This window comes from Carassius gibelio, chromosome B8 (assembly GCF_023724105.1).
Source record: "Carassius gibelio isolate Cgi1373 ecotype wild population from Czech Republic chromosome B8, carGib1.2-hapl.c, whole genome shotgun sequence".
NCBI classification, from domain to species: Eukaryota; Metazoa; Chordata; class Actinopteri; order Cypriniformes; family Cyprinidae; genus Carassius; species Carassius gibelio.
In genome coordinates, this window is record NC_068403.1 from 22,509,153 (window position 1) to 22,532,575 (window position 23,423).

Sequence of the window (23,423 nt, forward strand, 5' to 3'; positions counted from 1 at the left end):
CTAATGAACTATGGAATTAAATTCGAGGAATGACCAACATGACCCCGAAAAAGAAGCCATTGTTCGCCATCAATGAAACTGATAAAGCAAATTAATTGAATAATTTTTATATGAGATTTGAGACACACTTTTAAGGAATGTCATGATATTTTAGGTAATGTAAACTGTAACATCAGTGATGAGAGAATATTAATATATTCAGGGGATGTTACAAGGGTTTTTAAAAATGTATGCTCTAGTAAAGCAACAGGACCAGATGGGATGTCATGCACTGAAAAATTTTTTGTGTTGAATTTACTTAATTTTATTACGTCAAGGGGTTGCACGAAATAAATTTATCTAAATCCAGATATATTTTTTAAGTTGAGTGAACTTATATTTTATAAGTTGAGTTTACTTAAATTTTATAAATTGGTTGTACTTATATTTTATACATTGAGTTTATTAATCTCTTTCAGTAGTTTCAGATTAATTATATTCATAATTTTAGCTAAACTATTTTTAGTAGAATATATTCAAATTAATTGTGCAACCAGATCAATTTAATCCGTTTAATTTCTACATATTAAAATTAATTTTAATCCAATATTTTTTTTATCTATTGTATCTTTCATTAATTTTCAGACAAATAGAGCAAACCCAATATTTTTAACTCTAACTTTATTTTGCTAAGAGGTTGTTGCTCTCCCAAACAAGAGTGCCTGTAATTTAACTCAGTATTCACCATTTCTCAGAGACCTCAATACATGGTATACCACACACAATGACGGTAACAATCAGTGAATAGTGTTTGAGTATAAATGGGTCATTTTGAGTAGAAAATGAACTTCAGGCGCCACAAAAATGAATGTCACTAAAAGTAACATCAAACGCAACCATAAAATACACTGAAAAAAAAATGATTCATTGAATTTACTAAAAAATTTAATTAAATATAGCTAACATAAATTGATTGCAACCACTTACCATAATTTTTTTTAGTAAATTCAATGAATCATACCATCATAATCATAATTCGTTTAAAACCAACTAATAATTGTTAATTAAAATCAAAAACTAAATTTAAATGGATTAAACTAGCAAAATTGAATTACGCTTTATTTAATTGGGGCCATAATCATTTTTATCAGTGTGCTTTCTCTTAAAGACATTTGCTGAGGAGCTCACGTCAGCCTGGCATCGCCTTTTTCAGCTCTCAATTGATACGTGCACAGTACCAGAGCTTTGGAGAAAATCTATTGTAATTCCAATTACAAAAAATTCATGCCCTCAGGACAATAATGACTACAACGCAATGTGTGTGTGTTATTTTCTGGTAGGTTTTTGGTTCAAGTATTCTAGGGTTAAAACTTATCCTAATGTTGAGTAATTATCCTAATGTTGAGTAAATGGGCACTAATTAATACAAAGAAACTATATAGTAGCCTACTATCTGAAGAAACGTACTATTATTTGAAACGTAACTCCACGTATCCACCCATCCCTGACAGATGAGCACCACCATGATGGATTCTAACTTCTGTTAACATGCCATCTTGTTGCAGTCTCCATAGAACTCAAAGATGGAATTTTTAAATAACTGTTCTGTTTTCAATGCAGCTAACCTCTGGCTGTTTCATTAAACTGCAACAGTTACTAAAAAAAACAAACAGCCATTGCGACACTGTAAAGTTAAAATATGGCCCCATAAGCTTTTAAAATATATTTATTATTATTAAAATTAATAGCTTTTCATAGTTTTTGCATTATATTATCGGATCAGAAAATAGATTAGGAATTTGACTAAAAACCTTTATATGCTGTAAACACCAGAGGCCGGAGCTGTAAAGCATTTCAGCACGGGTGGAGTCAGGCGAGACTTTTCGCGCACTGGGTAAGTAAACATGTACTCTAATGAGGTGATGATCTGAATCAGGCATTTATACATAACATTTCTACATAACATTTAGTACATGAGGCAAAATAATTTAAGATCAAGGATTAAATCTGCGTCTGTATTTCATGGTGTGAAATGTGCTTGTTCACCAGATCAAAACAACATGAAAATATACAATAGTGAAATATACTCTCATGCTAATTTTCTTTACCAGTTCTAAGATTAAATCAAAGTAAATCAAAATACATGTAAGTAGGAAGACACCAAGATTTAACATGTTGCTGATAAAAGAGGAAATGCTTACTAATGTTAATATCGGTTGAGTGGATCTGTTTATAGGCAAAATTTTGTTACAACGTCATGGGTCTGACTAAGAGATTGCAATGCATCCAATGCAATAGATCCAATGCAGTTTATAATTCAATGTACTTACATCATCCAAAAACAGGTCCAGAGAAATCAGCAATTTGAAATGGTCCGTGTCGTTGTGCCATCTGACAATGCCTTTTATCTTCCAAGTTCAACCCTGCTTGTACAGCATGTATCCAATGTTAATTTCTATGTAGGCTACTTGCCTTTTGTTGTGTGCATGTATATATCGTGAGCATATATATATATATATATATATATATATATATATATATATATATATAGTATATTATCATGAGCATCATGCTAATGTCAAATAAAGAAATCTTATTGTAAAGTGTGTCCATTTTCAAGTACTTTGATTGACTACTTGTTTGCCTTTTAAACCAAGGTATTTTAAGTTTTTATTTTTTATGACGATGTTTATTAGCATGTAAATGTTAAGTACAAGAATCAATGTGCTACAGTAGGTAAGGCTGGACTACACTATGAATACAGTCACCTCTTATATGTACTGTCAAGTATGACACAGAATATCAAGGTAGTGACATGATGTGCACTTGATACTGTAATGCAGTTAAACGACAACAGTGTGAATATGAAAAGACTTTATTTACTGAAAAGAAATCGTCTTTTAGCACAGACCATTAAATATGGTGGAACTTTGAGGGAACATCTTCCCTGTACACTTGCCTTCAACAAACACTGACAATTTATGCGAGAGAAAGAAGTGGTAATACAGCCACGTCTCTTGAGTTCAAACATTCTCATTTCCCCTCAGTGGGCATGATGCTAATATGAGAAGTTTGTTACGTTTTGGTAGTATAGTACAGATGTTTAGCCATGAACACAAAGCAGAATTATTCTTACTACTTCTAGTCTTTGGAAACCATTGATTAATGCTTCCAACCAGCTTTGCAACCAGAAAATGGAGTGTTAATAATCAATATGATAATTTATATTATGGAATAAACATCTTATGTGTAATTACTTCAAAACTGTGCTTTTTTTTTGTAAGTGTTGACAGAATTATTTGGTTCTAGATGTGACACCACTTTGCTCACTTCATAGTCACTGGATCCAGTCAAACCAAGTGGCAAAAGCATGGCAATAAAGACCTATACTTGTCCAAAACAATCAATCTCTGGAGCAAAACTTTGATCTGTAGTTTCGTCTTAATAATCATCTATGTTGTAATTGTAGTCGTAGTCCAGTGAATCTGTCAACTCAATCTCTTCTGGTGGGGTTGTGTTCTCTTCAAAGGTTTCCCCAAGAGGCCAAGAGTCAAACCAGGGACTTGTACTCTCTGTGGTAGGTGGAACTGTGGTTGTGGTCGTTGTGGTTGTGGTAGGTAGCGTTGTTGTTATGCTGGCCAGAAGCCTCTGTTGCCTTAGGCGGCGGATTCTCATTAGCCGTAGTCGATGAAGCCGAGCCCTTTTTATGTCCCCACCATTACCATTAGGGATTTGGTTAGTGCTGTATGTATAGCGCTGTCCACTACCCCTGTTGCCACTGTTCAGCAATCGGATGGGCCTATTTCCGTGGAGAGCCATGATCTGTTTAATGCGGTCCCAGTTGGATTTGTTGAGGTCAAAGTTACACAAGGTAGCGCCTGGGTCAAACCCTACCACACACAGACGGGTGAAGGGGGAGTAGCCTTCTGCTCGGGCTGTTACACGGTACTCACCAGGATTTAAAAGTCGCCAGTAATCTCCAGATTCACCTAAGAGTAGAAGAGTAGACTTTTTTTATTGAAATTATTCAGTACTTGAAAAACAAGACAACTTTCAAAACAACAGAAAAAATCTCACCTGTCCTAACGTCATGGTTGACTCCCTCCACAGACACAGTGGCATTGGAAATAGGGTTGCCCTCCTTATCCCTCACAACTCCCTTAATGCCCCGATGCACCTGGGAAAAGGACCATTGTTAATGTTATGTTTCACAGGTCAGTGTAGTCAGACTGAAGTACATCTCATGCATGATTTCGGGAAAAATAGGATCTTGATACAGATTTTATATGGTTTTGTCTAGGCTCAAGTACTAAAACACTTGTGCAGGGTTCACAGAGTCTTATCTTCTAGGGATTTTCTGTTTCTAAGCACTTGCAGCTGTCCCACGCCCATGATCAGGAGATGAGTAGCTCACCTGAGTCATGAAGGTCAGCAGGGCCTCTCTGTTATTCTCCCACTCTCTTAAAAGTTCACTCTGATGAGGGAACTTATCACAGCCCAGGAAAATGGACAGCTCAAAACAGTTAGTGTGAAGGTAGCTGAAGTCATTCATACCTAGAAAAGGGAATTGGGACAGAAACAGGTATCAAATCTCTACAGTTAATCAAAAGTAGAGTCTCTAGGGTGTCAATGTAGGTTCAATTTGATCTCACAGATCCTCCTAGATCAGGCAACTTCGGTCATGGAAGGCCAATGTCCTGCAGAGTTTAGCTCCAAGCCTGATCAAACAGACCTGCGTGTAGCTTTCTAGTGGTCTTGAAGACATGATTAGCTTGTTCAGGTGTGTTTGATTAGGGTTGGAGCTAAACTCTGCAGGACAGTGACCCTCCATGACCAAAGTTGCTCAGTGTCCTAGACAAAGGGAGTCCAATTCTGCTTTTGGCAGGCCACCTTACTGCAATTCCTATCTTCCTATCAGAGAAACATTGACTTACAACATCAGAATTAACACCAGATAAAAACTTCCAGGTAGTACCAGGGGAAGCTAACATTTGCAGGGCCCACAGAAACAGAATTGGACACCTTTTTTTAAACGATCCAATTAAAGATCTATCACATGATGGTGCAATGCAAGTTCCCAATGCTTACTTCCTGGGATGGGCTTCCACTTGGCACGGTTGACAATTCCCAGCCCACCTGTTGGGTCATCAGCATGGCATCCTCCCTGAAAGTTCTGAGTCATGGTGCGGTGAGTAGAGGCATAAGATATGGCCAACCAGCGGAACAAAGATTGGTCCTCAATCACTCTAATCTCCTCCTCTGGTTCCCCCTCTCCATATCCCTCCCTATATCCCTCTGAGTATCCTTCTTGATAACCCTCATGGTGCCCTTCAGAGTGATCCTCATGATGATACCTTTGGCTCTCATCATGGTAGCCTTGGTTCTCGTCGTGATAGCCTTGGCTCTCATCGTGATACCCTTGGCTCTCCTCATGATATCCTTGGTTTTGATGATGATACCCATAACTTTCTTGATGGTACCCATAGTTCTCCTGATTATATGCATTTTCTTGGGGGCCACTGTAGCTCTCCTGATGGTATCCAATGTGAAGGTAAGGGTTGGGTTCTTCTTCCTCTTCTTCATACTGTCGCTTACGTCTGTTTGCTCTAGAATTGAGTTTTTTCTCCATCTCCTCAGATTCCTTGGTGAGACGGCGCATGTCGAAGGGGTATGTCACAAGTCTTTCACCACCCTGCAGGTTGGCACCAAGCACAAATGGATGGCTCTTCATCCAGGAGATAAGGGCAAAAGTCTCCACTGCAACCTGCAAAGCAGGACATAAAGTTAGTAAATTTCCTTTAAAGAGGTCATATGATGCGATTACAATTTTTGTTGAATGTTAAAAACTCTTTGAAGAAAATTTGTGAAGTTGCAAAGACTAAAGTCTCCAATCCAAAGAGATTGTGATCCTAGATATTCTTTATAAAAGTTAAGACTTGTTCACGGCCCCCTAAAACGGCTCGTTTAAATACACCCCTGCATCTCTACATCACTATGTTAGTTTGCGCCTCGCTCTCTATACTAGTGGCCTGGTCCATTGAGCAGGATCCACATATTCCATGACATATATGTTACACCTCTTCTGGAGAAAGGGCGGCAATATACAGCTCATTTGCATTTAAAGTGAGACACTCCTAAACAGCTCTTTTTTTTAGACACGCCCCAAAAATTATTAATAAAAAGATCTGACATGTTATAATAAATAATCTGTGGGGTATTTTGGGTTGACACATTTTGGGGACACCCAAGACCAATATTACATGTTGTAAAAATGGGCATAGTTTGTGCCCTTTAATCTGATCTCTAGCCAATTTCAATTGTTTTCAGTTTCAATTGAGCATGTGAGTGGTGCTTTGATTTATTAGATGTACATGCATATCACAGCATTATTTCACTACTTACTGAGCCATTGCTTGACAGTATACCCTCAGGGATGGGTACATGGTGATTTGGCATCAACTTGGGCACCATACCCTTATCCTCTGCATCCCAAAGAATGTTATTTAAGTCTGGAAAGTTCTGGAAGATGTCATGGCCATCTTCAGTCCAGTGCCCTAATGTCCAGCTTCCCAACTCTGAGCCCTGTGAAACCAAGTGATATTGTTTACAGTACTTTATTGAGAATAAAGTGAACACATCAACATTTCTATTTGTAGATTTAGTGGCCTTTTTTATCCACATTTTTTTGGCTATTTTTGATTAGTTAATCCTGTTCAGTTGATAAGTCAGGCATGTCTAATTCTGTCTTAACTTTAGTTTTTTGTAATATTACTAAATGCTAAATATTAAATATCCAAGATAGGTGGTGTTAAGATTTTTGAGGAAATCGGTTTGAAAGCATCCATTATTTAAAACATTTCTGGCCACCTAGAAACACAGAAATAACATATTTTGCTTTTAATCTTTTTATACATTTTAAATATACCTTTTCAAAAGCTTTCATATGTCCATCAGGATTGACTGATGGCACCAGATGAATTCGTGTCTCATCCACAAGGTGGCGCACTCGAGGGTTGCCATCTTTGTACTCTCTACACAGGTACTGCATAAGCATCAGAAGAAGTTCTCGTCCCAAAACCTCATTACCATGATATCCTGCTGTGTACCTAAACTCTGGCTCTCCTGAGGAAAAATGGTATGTGTTCATGAAATGGATAATGAACACACATCACTTGTTTCAATACATTTAACCATACTGGAATAATAATACTGTGTCTTCCGTTTTTATTCTAATGTTCCTCACCTGTTTCATGCATCCCAGGATTGTCAGTAATCTCCATGGCATAAATTTCCAAACCTTTAAAGCTCTTGCCCAAACTGTAGAATCTGGTGATGTTGGGACACTCATCAGAGATGGATTTCATGAGCTGTGACAATAAGAAAAATCAAATTTGCAAATCCACTTATCCCAAATGGTCTGTGCTACAAATTTGAATGACACCTCATTTGAAACTTTGTGGCTTAGAAACAGAAATTCCCTGGTAGCCATCCACAGTTTTCTTAAATGTAAACTCTAGTGTATTTTTTAGATCTTTTTCTCATTCGTAATATTTTAAGTCTCCAGGTTTTGCTACTTTCCCATCACCTTCTCCATGTCAAGGTAGTTGTGATGGGTATAGTCCAAGTCATCTCGATGCGTCACCTCATTCTGACTCTGGTACTGGCTGAGAGGATCTGAGTAAAGCACAAATGCACAATATTGTATAATACTGTAAACGTAAACTATTGATAAACAGGGATTTAAACAATGTGGACCCAGACAGGAATATTAGTAATAGGAAATACTTGCACAATGCACAAACAAATAAAAAAGTAAAATAAAGACAGGTTTACAATCAACAGGTCCAGAGTCTCTCACCTGGTACTGGGCAGCCCAAAACCTCCATCCTCATACACATGGTGCCATTCCAGCTCTGTGGCAAGATGCGGATATAACGTGCCACTACCGGCTCCATAAACTGAGACAACACTGGGGTGTTTTTATCAGAGTTACCAAAGAATAACTGAGAGCAAAAAAGAAGGGAAAGAAAAGAAATTGTTGAAATTACATAATGTATTTTAAAAAAGTGCTGCACTTTAAAGTGCCCCTGTTATGCCATTTCGAATATTGTCTGTTGTGCAGTAGGTAATTTAGCTGTAGAGAAAAAAAAGTAAGTATCGACTCCGAACAGCCTGAACCAGTCACTAGTAATTCAAATCCCATTTCTGTGATGGCTACATGTCAATGGGTAAAACATTTGCATAATTTTTGCCTACATTCTACATTGGCCAGCCCACAAACACATCTTTTTACTGACGACTGTTTATTTAATCTCAGGGAGTTCAATGTGAGATTCACAAAAAACTTGCTCTTAAAGGTGGCTCAGTACCCAATTTATTTGGACCAGCTGACTCCACTGAATCACAATCACAAATAATAGATGTTTAGATTTTCTATTGAGCATTCAAAAAACGGAACTATGGCGGTAGACCAATCACAACAGACTGGGCCATCTGACCAATCGGAGCAGAGCAGGCTCACGGAAAGGAGGGATTTACAGAGATTGAATCTTAGAATTGCTTTGAAAGAAATCGTTTGAGAATCACTGGTAAAAGAAGGTGATATTCAATGCATATTTTGTTAAAACAAAAGCATTGTTTTACCTGCATGCATGTAAACCTTTTGTAAGAGTCTCTATTTTGATTTTGATTGTGATTTGGAGGGTTTTTGTTAAATGTGAGCCTAAATCATCACAATGAAAAGAACCAAAGACTTAAACTACTTCAGTATGTGTGCATTGAATTTATTTAATACACGAGTTTCACAATGTGAGTTGAATTACTGAAATAAATGAAAGAAGCAACTTGAAGGTGAGTAAATTATGACAGAATTTTACATTTTACAAAAGAAGACGAAAATGATGTCAATCTTGCAACCTACCCATTCAGCATATCCATCATCAAGGACAGTCCACTCTCTGCTGTCATTACTAAACGCCACATAGTAAGAAGAAACATAGTCGCTCCTGAAACAACAAAACGAGAACAAGGACCGTAGATGTAGACTTTAGATAGTTTGGTAGGTCCTAAACACAATTAAGCATACTGTGCAAAGGCTCCAAGGTTTTTTCTTGTATGTCTTACTCTAAGGGGTCATCTCGACCCTGAGTGATAACGCCAGTGAACTCTGTTACTGTGCGAGCGTCCAGTTCAATCCAGTGCACCTTTTCTTCAGGGTTAGCACACCATGCCCCACCATTCATGTCATCTTCATCACCAGACGCCTGTGAGATAATGCATTACATTTTTTCTATACGTTTAAGTCATGCCAGTATTAATTTTCAGAGTGAGTATCTGCATATGTTTGTACCTGAATATTGAGACGAGCTCTGTGTGAGCCATAACGATGTTGATAAACTGAGGACGTCAGTAGCTGGTCATTATCTATGCGATGAGACTCCATACCCAGAGGAGGACATACTGACAGACAATGCAAGCCAAAGAAAAAAACTTAATATAGACTATACCTTCACATAATAATGCCGCTTTTCCATTGCATGGTACAGCATGGTACGGTTCGGTATGGTTCACTTTTGGGGGATTTTCCCACTGTGTACAGTAACTGGAACCTGGTACTTTTTTTAGTACCAGGAACCTCAGTTGAGGTTCCAAGTGAACCGTACTGTTACCAAAACTTGACATGTAAACTCTGCTGGTCACTGATTGGCCGGAGAGAATCGTCACTACCTGAGACACTGAACTTGTGACACAAACACAACAGAACCGCTAGATTTAAATCAGCACAGCCAGCGAAGGATTGAATGCAACTGTTTCGAACAAGCGCACCTTTTTTAACAACCTAAAAATGTCTGTTTCGTTGTCTGTTGAGTACAGACGTTCCTCTCATTGATAGCAGAGGATCGGATCCAGCAAGAGCTTGATGAGGCAATGCGGAAGGAAAAAGTTATTCACGATTCGCGGCAGTAGAGGCAGCACAACTATAACGACATGTGAATAATCCCGCCCACTCTAATGCGGTACTAGACTGCAGTGAAAACGCATACCGTGCCGTACCGAGCCGAGTCGTACCATGCAGTGGAAAAGTTTAATTAGTTGGAGTACAGACTGAAATTGGTTTATTTGGGCTTTCTCACTAAACACTGGGCTCCAATTTTCTGATTTTACACCCTTTTATTTTTTATGTTCTAAGTCATTGTAAAATGTATTTTTGTTTATATCAGTTTCATATATTATTACTATTTTATTCATTTTTATTATTTTAAAACTGACACCAATTTGTATAGTAATGTAAATATGTACAGGTAGATATATATATTGATTTTAACTAGCAAGATAAATGGAAACAATATAGACAGACTGCACACATTCTTCTGTCATCAAGATATAATCAATCTAACTATAATGGAGTCAAATAACTTATATTTAGCTTACAACTACACCATACAACCTATATTTAACAATGTATAACTTCAAAATTTGCTCTGTCATTTGTCCCGATTCAGAGTAATGTGCCTGAAGATGAAGGACTACATCCATGCATCTGTTTCACGAGCAGGGAGGACATTTGGAATTTCTTTTGAAAAGAACCAGCTGTGGAATTGAAGCAGGATTTGGCAGGATTCAGCATCTGTAATGACTTAAAACAGCTACAAAGGTCTATTTTAAAAATGTTTTAAGGACTCCTATTCACTTGAAACTTATGAAGTCTTCCTCAAGATAGGATAACACTATTTCAGTAATGTTTGTTAGCATGAATTATTTTAGCATTAGTGTCTAAAACACTGAACTGTATACCAAGGTTTTGCTTTAAGAAACATCTTTGTCTGGTAAGAACTGAGAGCTGGGAAAACTTCAGTATTACATCACCTCGCTGCTCTTATATAAGTTTATTGCATCTCAGTGTTATTTTTATTTTTTTTTCACAGTTATGTTGTCCCAAGTGTATTTATTTTTCTGTGTTATCTATTACGTGATGGATCTCATCTGGCTATGTGCCTAAACCCAGTCCCCATGCACCACTCACTTTTAGGCTCTCTGTACACGCGTGGAGGAGGTTTGTGAATCCTGGGTTTTCTCTCTTCCTCATACCTCCTCTCTTCTCTTTCTGAGGAGACAAATTTTTGGAGAAAACACAAAGTTTACCACTGATATGAGCATGAAACATAAAGATTGATCTCCTGGTAGTTAAAGGCATAGTTTACCCCCAAAAATAAACCTGGAGCACTTAACTAGTTGGCAAAAACCAGCATCATAGGACCACATACGTCGATATTTTGGTTCATTTCAAGTCAGAGTGACTCATTAATGTCCTAGAGTGAGTTTTGATTTGAGTAACTTGTAGATCTGTACTGCTTGAGCCACAAACTATTTCAGTTTGTTCTGTTCAATTTGGTGATCTGGTTCATTTAATTCACTTTATGGCAGATCACAGACTTATAAGTTCATTACTGCCACCTATCTCTCAAATGGACCATTGACACTCTTATCTACAGTGTCAATTAGGAATCTCAATGGTTTGTTGGTTGTGGTAATGCACTTATAAGTCTGCAATCTGCCATAAAGCAAGAAGAAGAAGAAGATGCATCAGGCGGCAGCTGTAGATAATGCGTTCAGGACAGTTTGGACATTGCGGTAAAAATCAGAGGAAAAAAAACATATAAATACTGTTCAGTTTCTTGCACAGATACATTTAGACATCAATGTATCTTTAGCCACTGAGTTTAATTTGCTTTTGTTTGTGTGTGTTTTTTTTGTTTGTTTGTTTTTTAGCCGTGTTTCCCATCCACTTACATTGTACGACTGACACACTGCAACGGTTTGAGTCAAAAGTCTCAGTTTCTGTTCTACTGAAGAAACAAAGTCATATCCTACATCTCTGATACCCTGAGGGTAAGCAGATACACATCCCATTTTCATTTTTTGTGTGTACTATCCCTTTAAACTCAGATTCTTGCTAAACTGTTCACAATCCTCTGGAATGCTCTGGAGCTCAATTTACATTAAACTTGACATTCCAGAGAAGGGAGGATGTAATATAGATATGTGCCTCATAAAACTGAATTGTATAGTTCTTAAAAAGCTCAAACATCAATGGTTTTCCAGGTTACATCTTGACCATACATTCGTAAATCAAATATAATGTCCTCTGTAAGTTAGCGTCAGACTTTACTTTTTAAGCAAATAAAAAGCCTTTTAGTGTTAGTAAAACTGTCCAACCAAGGTTGTGGTTCGTGTGTCTTTTTGCTGATTTTTCGTAAATGTAAGAATAAAAATGTAAGAATAACATAGACTTATAGTAATGTTTAAAGATGAACAATTACTGTAATGAAGCAATTTAGGTTTACTGGATTATCCGTAAAACTTTTGTTGAACCTGGAAATATTCTTCATTACTTTTTCAGTTTGCTTTCTAGTTTTGGTTGGCAAGTCCTGTTCTACAATATCCTGCATATCAAAACTTTCCTGCTCCACTGTCTTAGGTCAGTGAAAAGGTAATTATTCAGTTTGTTAGGAACCAAAACTTAAAACAAAGCTCATGGGAACAGGTTCTGGTTCACAGTTGTTAATGAATGCTTGTCATTCTGTCAAAGTCTATAATCAAGTGTAAGCAGATTGTGGGGCAGCTGGGAGACAAAGCAGAGGAGATTTCATGCTAACTGTGTTATTAAAATAATTTGTAGTTCAGACAGAATTGGGAGACAGCAAGTTAGAAAAGGCTTGATGAGGACTGTGCCAGTGTTGGCCAAAAACATCAATGTTTTTCATCAGTAAGGTATTTTTTCGTTTCAGTTCAAGACAAACCAAGCAAATGGAATGAAATACAATGAAAAAACAAATAAAACTACATGATCTTCCTTCTGAATTGTATGTCCAAGTATCTGAATAAAACCAATACACTTACTGGAATAAACAATACATTACTACACTATTGTTGTGGTAGACTGAATGGTAGTTATGGTACTCTTAGTTATATTGTTGTTCTGAATGTCTTTAAATCTGTAAGTACCAGCAATTTAGTGTCTAAATGTTTTTTTTAAACTTGACAACTTATTTGAGGATAAAACATTACCTTTTTCTTCTTGCTCTTTTCTTTCTTTTTCTCTCTCTCTTTCTCTATCCTCTTCAAGTTTCCTTTCTGTTGACAAATCAGAAACCAACATTAAACAAGTACAGCAGGTTTGACATGTTTGAGACCATTGAACAATCTATCGCTCGATCTATCTATCGCTCGATCTATCTATCTATCTATCTATCTATCTATCTATCTATCTATCTATCTATCTATCTATCTATCTATCTATCTATCTATCTATCTATCTATCTATCTATCTATCTATCTATCTATCTATCTATCTATCTATCGGTCGGTCTGTCTATACCTCATAAATCTTGATAACAGAGATAAAAAGTTTTTTCTAAATGCACTTAAGGTATTTTACAGTAAAGTTATAATAATTAACAACATTATTAAATTAATCAATTAACAATAACTAACACTGAGCAATATATTTATTACAGTATTAAATATTTTTCGTTAAGAGTAAAAAAATAAAAAGAGCACAAGTATTAATTGTTAGTTCATATTAGTTTATATATATATATATATATATATATATATAATATGAAATAAAATTATAAATGCTTTAAAAATATTGAAAATACTTTACAGGTTCCATTTGTAAACATTAGTTAACAAAGTTTATGTTGATTCCAATATTTACTAATACATTATTAAAGTTCTGAACTAACATGGACTAACAATGAACAGTTTTATTTTTATAAACTAAATGTAATTCTCACTGTTAGTTAATGCATAAAATATAATTACTAGTGTTACTGAAGTATTTTTCATTGACTAATTTTATCAACCATATTGCCAAGTGTTGCCGTTTTTTCTTTCCGTTTTATAAGATTTACAGTAGTTGTGGAGGAGATACGCTGCAAGACAACAGTAATTTTCTGGTTAGAAAAAAATGTCCATTTATAATTATCATCTAATTGCAACATGCCTGACATCAAGCGGCACCTCTGTGTCTCTGAAACGGTTTATTTGAGTGCAGAAATGACAGGTCACTCTGCTTGTACCCTCATTAAGACGAGAGCGAGGCCAACACCTCTCATGCCGTCTCACTGTATGTTTGTTTTATTTTTTAAAGAGTATCAAAGCAGTATGTACCATGTCCATATTCATATTCTTCATACCAGTTGTTTTCAAACGGAGGGATGGTGGGCTCTTCTGTGACAGAAAAGAAAAGAAATGCACGTTCAATTTGCCACTTTTATTGACAGTACAGTAGAGAAACTGTAATGACTCGTAAAATATTTGCTAAATGTCTGTCGCCGCTGGTCTGCTGTCTTTTGTAAGAACCAGACATTGTGGTTTCTGAATGGCTTAGAAACAAGATATTTTATGAGATGGGTGTATATTGTGGTTAAAGTTTTAATTGATTCACACTCAAATTTACAGGGTGCTTACATTCACTCTTTTGTAATGTCAACTGTATTACTAAAACAAACTTTTTGTTGTCTGTATTTAACACGTTTCAGAACAATAGTTGCAATTACATAATGGGGATATAATGTAAAGTTAAGACACAGTAAGTAGCAGCAGTCTGCAATAATAGAAAAACAAAGTAGCAGCATGAGAAAATGTAATAAATCATAATTTATTCTCATTTTATATCAAATAGGACACAGTGTTTAGAAATAATGATTGGTCTACCTGTGGTAGTGTAATGCCAGTCATTGTCGGTAGAGCTGATCTCGCCATCAGGGAAAGGTATGTTTTCTGCCACCTCATCTGTTCCCAAAGAATAAACGTACAAGTTTATTAGCTGCACAATCGGTAATTTGTGACCATTTCTCTCTAACTACAGGTCATAGTTAATGTCAAAGCTTAATTACTGGAAGACTCACATCTGGCATCCCAGTAATCATCACCCTCGTCAGGTGGACGGCCGGCGATCACTGAGGATGTAGGTGTGGGTTCATCCACCTTCCAATAGTCATCGTCTAAAATTAGGTTAAAGGAAATGTTGATCATGATGAACAGAAGTGGTGTTTATTTGCACAGACATGAGTGATATTCTGCTTACATGAGTCAGGATTAGGTGAGGAATAATCATCAATGTGAGGAGGAAAGTCTGTTGGAAATCCTGTGGTTTTCTCTGTTGGAGGGTCTGTGGGATTTGTTGCTGTTGTTGTCTCTGCAGGAAATTCTGTGGATACCAAACAACGCAAGTCAATCCTTATGAGTCATAATCCAGATCACGGAATAAAATCTTGACCTTACTCCAGGTGCAGCATGTTCTCCAATGTTGTAGCTTCAGTGGAAGTCACAGTTCACTTTATTTTATTTATTTATTAAATTAACTATTGCTGAATTCTGGGTGAAGAACTACACTACCCATAATTCCTGAAGAGAGATCCACCAATCAGAGAAGCTGCTGTTACCATGGAAATCTCTCAAACTACAATCACAATATTTTTCAATAAAATAATTTCTGCATTTGTATATCGTTTGCCAATGGTTCAATTGTTCATTGCATGAGTTCATTCATTTGTAAAAGAATGTAATTTGATATTCATACCAAATCAGAGTGTGCAATTTTATGATTCATCTCTGAGCTCACTGGTTTGGTTGCTGAGTCTTTATAAAGAATATTTAGAAATCCCCATAAAGAGAAAAAAAGTGGGATAAGCACTTTTTTACAGAACCAAGGCGGTCACTGTTCTGCACCAGTCAGCACCAAAAATACACAGATCTAAAAGACCGAGTCTTTTAATGAGAAGGGCTTTTCTAACCTTCATCCCAGTACTGGTCAGGTTCAGGGTTATAATAGTCCTCATCGTACTCCGGGACCACAGTGGTTGTGGGAGCCACAGTGGTGGTGGTCATCGTGGTGGTCTCCTCCCTGTTCTTCTTGCCTTTTTTCTTCCCACCCCTCTCTCCTTTGTTCTTCTTCTCACCCTTGGGTTTCTTGCTGGGCTTGGGTTCTTTCTGTCGTTTTCCTCTTCCCTCCCTCTCAGCTTCTCGGCGCGTTCTCTTGGCTTAAAGAAAACAGAGAGAATGAAAAGAACAACCTGGCAGAAGTAACTCTTGAATTTTGGAGCAAGTGAGAAAACTGTAGTTTATAGCTCAATCATAGACTATAACCATACATCTAGTTCATGTAAGAGCTAGTTGAAGGTTACTTTGTGGTTAGTCTCAACCTGTCCGATGCATATTGGAAACAAAACTGTCACTTTACAAAAACAGCAAGCTTATCTTATTGGTTGCATTTATGCAATTTCCATTCCAGGGTTTACAGGCCATGTTTACAAAGTAGTTTTTGTCATATGCCGGTAAGATGATCTGTCTATGTCTGTGGTTCGAGGCTAGAACAAGTTGCAAAGTGGATCATACTTTATACCCATACTTTATCTCTCTCTCTCTCTCTCAAACACAAAAACAACAACAACAACAATACAGTTAGTTTCCATTATTCAGTTCACTTTTATTGACTCTATTAAAATTAAATCAAAACCAGCTATACTGCAAGTCTTATTTGGAAGTACGTTTTCCCACCAGTTTAAGCTTTTTTTAAAAGTTGTCACTCCGGGTTAAACTTCTCTGATTTTAAAAATGAATAATCCAAAATGTGTTTTTTTTTTTTAGTTTTAGGTTTCCTTAAGAACCTCTTAAGAAGAGTTCCTTAAAGTACCATTATTTTTCCACAATGTGAATAATCTGAAGAAGAAATCACTGAAGAACCTTTTTTAAAGAGTGATTTTAAAGAGTGTCACGAGCAAAATCCTGCTAGGCTTAATTGATTTGATCAGCTTAAACAAATGAAAGAAGTTTCGGGCAAAACCATACCTAGAATCAGCCAATTCTGACTTTCTTAAAGGTCTAGTTTTCTGCAACACTGACTCTCTCAATCGACCCACGCTTCTTGGACGCTTTGTAAAAGGAGTGTACAAAGAGAAAGGAATGTATCTGTGTCTCCTAGGATGTCTGGCTACACTTTGATAATTCCCTCCAAACTTCCAACACATTGTTCTGGACGACTCACTAACTCAAACATGATTCACAGAGGCCCTCTTGTCACATCTGCTCCAGATTTCAAAACCTGGAAAAAATTATCTAAATATACAAGAAATTACGATGACAAATAAATAATAATAATAAAAATCTTTGTGCAAAAAATCAAGTCAATATAAGGTTTGTTTAACTATATTCTGCATGTATACAGTTAGATTATTCCCATTGTTATTATAAAGAGTGCATAAACATCCTTCAGAAACTCTGTTTGTGGTTCATTTTGCATGTTCAGGTTTGCTCATATTGGGATGGCTAACATTGAAGGGTAGGTTTTGAGAAAGGGTTAGTCACTTTGTTAGTCATTTTGGATAAAAGCATCTGCTGAATGAATACATATAATATTAAAGTCACATGGTCCAGTATTTTAATAGCTGCTGACCAAACACTGAATACAGGATGGCTAATGGACCATAAAAATGCAGACAGCATTTACTTCCTGCCGTGATATTTGTGATAAAATGAATAATATTAAAGTAAATACTTACAAAAGATGTCCAGCTTGACTGTGGCTTGTGATTCTGTGTCTCCATTTCTGGCCACGCATTTGTATATCCCAGCATTGTTTAAATTGGCATTGAGAACAATGAGAGACGACAAGGAATTGCCATGATCGCGCACCTCGAGATTGTCCCGTCTTACTAGAATCTTCTCACCATTAGGAGAAAACCAGTCAATATCCTTTGCACCCCCATCAACTAAAAAAGAAAAGAGAAAAAATATTAGCGTCTGAGCTAGTGGATGAATTTTTTGGATGAATTGTTCTTTGTTCTTAGTTATTCTTTTTAAATACCTTTGTACTCTTTTCCAAGGCACTTGATAGCTTTGTGTGAAGAACTGACTGAAAATTATGTTTTTGTCAATTAAAATGTCACCCATTCTCTCAAATGAAGTACTACTGTATGTGGTGCCATTAATGTCAATGAAATTTACTCTCAAATGTAACATATTTGACTTTTGTAGTCCAATTTAGAGCTTTATTGGCTAGTTTATTTAATGAATGATGACTTATATCTCAGTCTGCACCTCACACAAAATTATCATATGACTTAATAATATACTTGTAGCTTTTAAGTAGCTTTTGACTGATTCACTCCCCTTCAGTTTCAATATATCAGAAAGAGTAGCCAAGGTGTTCTCCATAAAATTCACCTTATGTTATCCAAGGAAGAAAATAAATTGGTTTGGAACAACACAAGGTTGATTAAATGATAGAAGAGCTATTATTTTATGTTTAAACTGTCTTCTCACCTTTGCACATCAATCGTTTGTCTCGTCCAACTTGAATCTTTGCATAGGATGGGATTATCTTCACTTGCGGGAGATCTAGAGAAACATAAATTATTCTTGGCTCTTCATTTCCACATTTTTCAACATCGTCATCTCATACTTAATTGAAGCTGGATTCTGATAGGCACACAGACTGTCCCATTTAGAGTTCATAACCTTATGTGTTGACACAGATGCTCTGGCTCTTGAAACTCGTCCTGTCCCGTCCCATCCCGTCCCATCCCGTCCCCAAAGGGCAGCTTCTACACTGCTGGGAAAGTTTTAAGCAACATTCTTGCCTGTTGCTGTGAAGTCATTACCCACACAGAGCTAGTCCACAATGCCAGTCCTCAGGAGTAATCTGGCAAAAGTTTACTTAGCTGTCAATCAGCTCTGGCCTGCAATGAATGGGAGTTCAAACAGGAGTGTGTTTTTTTTTTTTCTTTTTTTTCTTTTTTACCCTTTTTGCGATTTTTATTGCCAGAGAGGACAAAAAAAAAAATAATGAGAAAAGCAGGAACACGATCAGACAAACGCATATTGTCCACATGAACACCAGAGCATATGTGCAAACCACTACTTCACAATCTTAGCTGAAACAGGACAAACGACAGCGGTCACTGGTTTTCACCATTTCTTTCCATGCATAATGGTTCAAACTGTTCAGAGATGTCCAAAAAATACTGCCTTCCAAGTGTTTCCCGGAGAACTATTTGCTTTTTTAACTTCAAAAGGTCAGTTCCAAGATCAGATTTTACAGATTGGCAAAGTATCAAACGTCTGACCGCATCTGGGCTAACTGATGGGAGCAAGGCCTGGGCTGGTGCACAGGTGTGTTTGAAGTCTAGCTGGTCTATGAGAGCATCTTCGGATCCAAGAGCCACAGTTGTGCCAAAACCAAGCCAAGTAGCCAAAGATCTTATAAGGATAGTTCACCCCAAAATGAAACTTCTGTCATTAATTACTCAGCCTTGTCTTTCAAAACCCATAAGACCTTCGATCATCTTCAGAACACAAATCAAGACATTTTTGATGAAATCTGAGAGCTTTCTGACCCTGCATAGACAGTAACACAACTGAAACATTTGAAGCTCAGAAAGGACATCATTAAAACAGTCCATGTGACATCAGTGGTTCAACCTTTATTCAGAAATATCTGCGTACACATGAAATCACTGAAATGGACTCAAAACTATGTAGTATTTATGCAAGACCAGTATGTGGCGCTGTAATTCTGCCACAGAGATAGACTAAAAATGGAGAAGAAGACTTGTAGCTTGGGCATTAACCTTACGCGCTGTATACAAACCCAATACAACAACAAGAAGACGAACATGGGACAATGCATTAATTATTCTGTGTTAATTGCAAATAAAAATACAGCTGCTCATTGTTTCAGAAGAAATTGTTGAGTAAAGTTATTCATTTTGTTTTCTTTGTGCACAAAAAGTATTCTCATAGCTTCATAAAATTCAGGTTGAACCATGACATGGACTAATTTAATGATTTCTTTAACTTTCTGTGCCTTGAACGTGTTGTGTTGCTGTCTATGCAGGGTCAGAAAGCTCTCGGATTTCATCAAAAACATCTTAATTTGTGTTTTGAAGATGAATGAAGGTCTTACAAGTTTGAAACAACATGAGAGTGAGTAATTAATGACAGAGGTTTTATTTTTGAGTGAACTTTCCCTTTAAAGTCAGTGTGCAACACTGGTCAAAACTCAGTTTACCTTTTATCTTGAAATTCAGCAAGAAATAAAAGTAGAGTGGCACATGATTTTATCAACTTAGAATTGATTGGATAATGAAAAGTTGGCATTACATTCCAAAAAAGAGCCAAAATGAATGTGAGCTTGCTAAAATAATACTAGCTATTAGTGAACACCAATAGCCTTGGTGACATCAGCAAAAAGAAAACTAATCTCTGAAGTTATTACAACCTGATTAAAGATTTCGGTAACTTTTCTTCTTTGGAATAACGTGCATTGACAAATCCTTCACAATAAGACAAGGTTAAGTAAATAAGGTCGATAATGATTGATTTCATGTTGACTTTAAGTCCTAAAATACAACCCAAATTCTCTTACTCTCCCACAAAGGCAGCAACCGTTATGAAAATACAGTGAAAGGCTGCTCACTACTTAGGGAATGACCAGTAACACTATAGATATTTCTGTCTAAGACATGTATAGTAAACACATGCATTCTTATTGGGTTCCATGGGGTAATTCAACCACGTTGGGATGGTTCTTCTGTTTTTCCCATTACTTTTTATTTTATTTTAATGATCTGTCCAGTTTGTCAGAGTGAGTCTGCTTGCCTGCATTTAATGGAAATGTTGTGTTATTGAATACCAAAAGCCTGCCAGCAACCATATTTTCCAAACCTCAGCAACAGCGCTGATATTAACTCTTACATTAACTCCTTACCCATGTTGCAAGTGTAATATAGTTGTGATGTTCTTTTGGAAACCAAAGATTAAAGTCTGTCTGCTACGTGTACCACCTTAGTTTTCCTGCTTCGCTATTCACCACACTGTGTCAGCTAAATATTCATTTGAATTCAGCAGAGGTTTTCTTCCTCATTGAGCTGGATTCTTAGACTTGGCTTCTCCAAGCACAGGTGCAAGTATTGAGTACTCAACTGCCGTTGTCAGCAAGAGCTTTAGTCATGTAACTGTAAAAACCTGGCATCCTTTAAGAAGAATCCCTGTCTTTGATAAAGTACCACTATGTGGAAAATATAACCTGTCAACATAAATGCAGTGTGCTGCTGGAAAACAGTACACTAAGTGTTTTTGTTCCAAATCACAGAAAATGTATACTTTGTTAAAGGTGACAAAATTTAACCCTGTGGTCTGTTGAGACTGATTTTGTAGTTTCTTATATTTAGGGTTCCAATAACCATTTTTACCCAATTAAAACCAGTAGACCTATTATTGAAGCTTTCAGGGATGGAATATCAACCTGACAATGTTTATCCACTGGGAATTGATTGGCATTACATTCCAAAACTGAGCCAGAACTAATGTGAACTGCTAACGTAATGAAGCCATGGCTTTCTTTTGATACACAAGGATGAAAGTCAGTATAGCACTAGTTTTCAGCTTCTCCATTCGTCACACCAGCTAAATATTAATTTATACTGGTGTTCAGCTGCGTTTTTCTTCCTCCATAAGTTGCATTCTTAAACGTGGCTTCTCCAAGCAAAGGAGCAAGTACATTTTTATAAATCAGAACCAAAAAAAAGAACATGACAGACAACAGCATTTTGTCATTTGTACCTGCTCTTCTGTCCTCCACATTTTGGTCTGGGGCTGTGTGGCTGATCTCGGAGTTGATGTGTTCTGTCAGTCCGTTTACAGTCCAGAAGCGAACAAGCAGGGACAGACAGAGAACTGAGAGTGCCGTCTGGTCCCTCAGTACCAGCATGGTGCCTTATTCACTGCCGCAAACTGAAGAGGTGATCCACGGACAGTATTTCTGAGGAGAGAAGTGAGAGTGAGCACTGGAAAGAGAGAGAGAGAGAATGTGTGAGAGAGACAGAGGGGTGTAAGGAGAAGGGGAGGGTGGGAGAGACACATGAGGAGCTATGGAGGAGTGTAAAAACAGACTTGAAGAGGGGGTGGGAGGGACAAAGAAAGAAAGAAAGAAAGAAAAAGAAAGACAGTTTTATTGTAAAAGTTTACTGATGCTTTAAACCTTTTTGTTCTGCAAAGAGCCAACTCAAGAACGATGTATGGGGAAAAAATGAAGTTAAGTTGCTGATACACAGAGAATATTTAGTTGAGTCAAGGTACTGCAAAGAACCATTTAACATCCATTTGAGAGTTTTACTAGGTGATGTAAAATGTATGCCGTCAACCGAATAAACAGAGAATCATTCAATGAAGAAGACTTAAGAGATCCAGCAGGAGTGGCAAGAACCAACTGCCATATATAGACTTGTGCAAACGGCAGAGTCTGGAATAACATGTATTATGTCATGTAATAATTCATTTTAGTGTTGGGTTTTCAATGTTGCATTAAAGAATTAAAGCCTTCAACTGATTAGACATCTAGACTGAATGAATTATCACGGCCAAAGCCTTAAGGGCAATGCTTTGATATATGGCACAGCTGTGCTTTGGGTGACCAGAGTTCAAGTCCCAACTGTAGGTCCTGTCCCAATTACCAATCTTTTTGCATTGCTTCATGTCTCTTATGTACTGTCCTATCCAAAAAAAAAAGTAAAAATAATAATAATAATAATTGGAAGCCCTATATAACTGAATTCACCAAAATTTCATTACGTTTTAATCATATCTTACACAAAAGATTTTGCATGTGCTCTTATAAAAAATTTTGCAAACATGAAAGCTGCAGTGTTTTTTTATTTACTTATACTTCAAAATTGAGTTGCACAAATAAAAATGGTTTCTTAAAGGTTCCTGTCAACTGCAAGTTTTTCCATTCAATTATTATCACTTATTACTAATATTATTTATAAATAAGTAATAGTATTAGTAAGGTACTAATCTTTGCACAGCTGCTTTGAAACATAAATAACATGAATAAACTGAACTGAATCTGCAAAGCAGATAATCCTGTTTTAAACTCTTGCAGATGGCTGAGACAGGATTGGTATGTTAGGGTGCTCAAACCATTTGAGTCTAATGAAAATAACCGAGACTCACTTACCTTTACACTACCTGTTTATAGTGTTGGATGGAAATAGTTACTAAGTAAAGAAAATGTATATACAATACAATAGTGGATTTAACTTCAAAATTGAAAGTCTAACTTTAAAATGCATGCTTTTTATCCTCACTTTAATATTTAATATTACCACTTGCTGTTTATTATTACTTAAAAACCACTTATTAATGTCTTATTCTGCAAGACTTTATTCCAAATTATTAATCCCTACCCAATTCTTAAACTTAACAACTACTTAATTAAGTATTAATATGCAGTAATTAGGAGTATACTGAGTTAATAGTTAGTTAATAGTGAGAATGGGACCCTAATCTAAAGTGTGACCAGAATAATTGATGGTTGATTATGATTTCACTTTTTACAATTAAGTAGGTGTGTAATGTTGCTGTTAGAGCATAAA

At 36.6% G+C, this 23,423-nt stretch overlaps 1 protein-coding gene across 1 annotated transcript; it reads right to left on the reverse strand.

Moving 5' to 3' along the window:
- Positions 1-2,838: 2,838 nt before the first annotated feature.
- LOC127963850 (inactive carboxypeptidase-like protein X2) lies at positions 2,839-21,874 on the reverse strand. The gene is made up of 22 exons (XM_052563929.1): positions 21,610-21,874; positions 18,310-18,384; positions 17,547-17,756; positions 15,783-16,028; positions 15,074-15,196; positions 14,895-14,990; positions 14,701-14,778; positions 14,155-14,214; positions 13,048-13,113; positions 11,003-11,083; positions 9,329-9,438; positions 9,103-9,242; positions 8,900-8,984; positions 7,838-7,982; positions 7,565-7,653; positions 7,223-7,346; positions 6,905-7,101; positions 6,382-6,561; positions 5,068-5,743; positions 4,394-4,533; positions 4,057-4,156; positions 2,839-3,968 (listed from the first exon to the last, which is right to left on the reverse strand). Exons 1-22 carry the CDS (start codon positions 21,755-21,757, stop codon positions 3,421-3,423), a joined length of 3,717 nt encoding a protein of 1,238 aa, XP_052419889.1. The 5' UTR covers positions 21,758-21,874; the 3' UTR covers positions 2,839-3,420.
- Between the last annotated feature and the right edge of the window lie 1,549 nt (positions 21,875-23,423).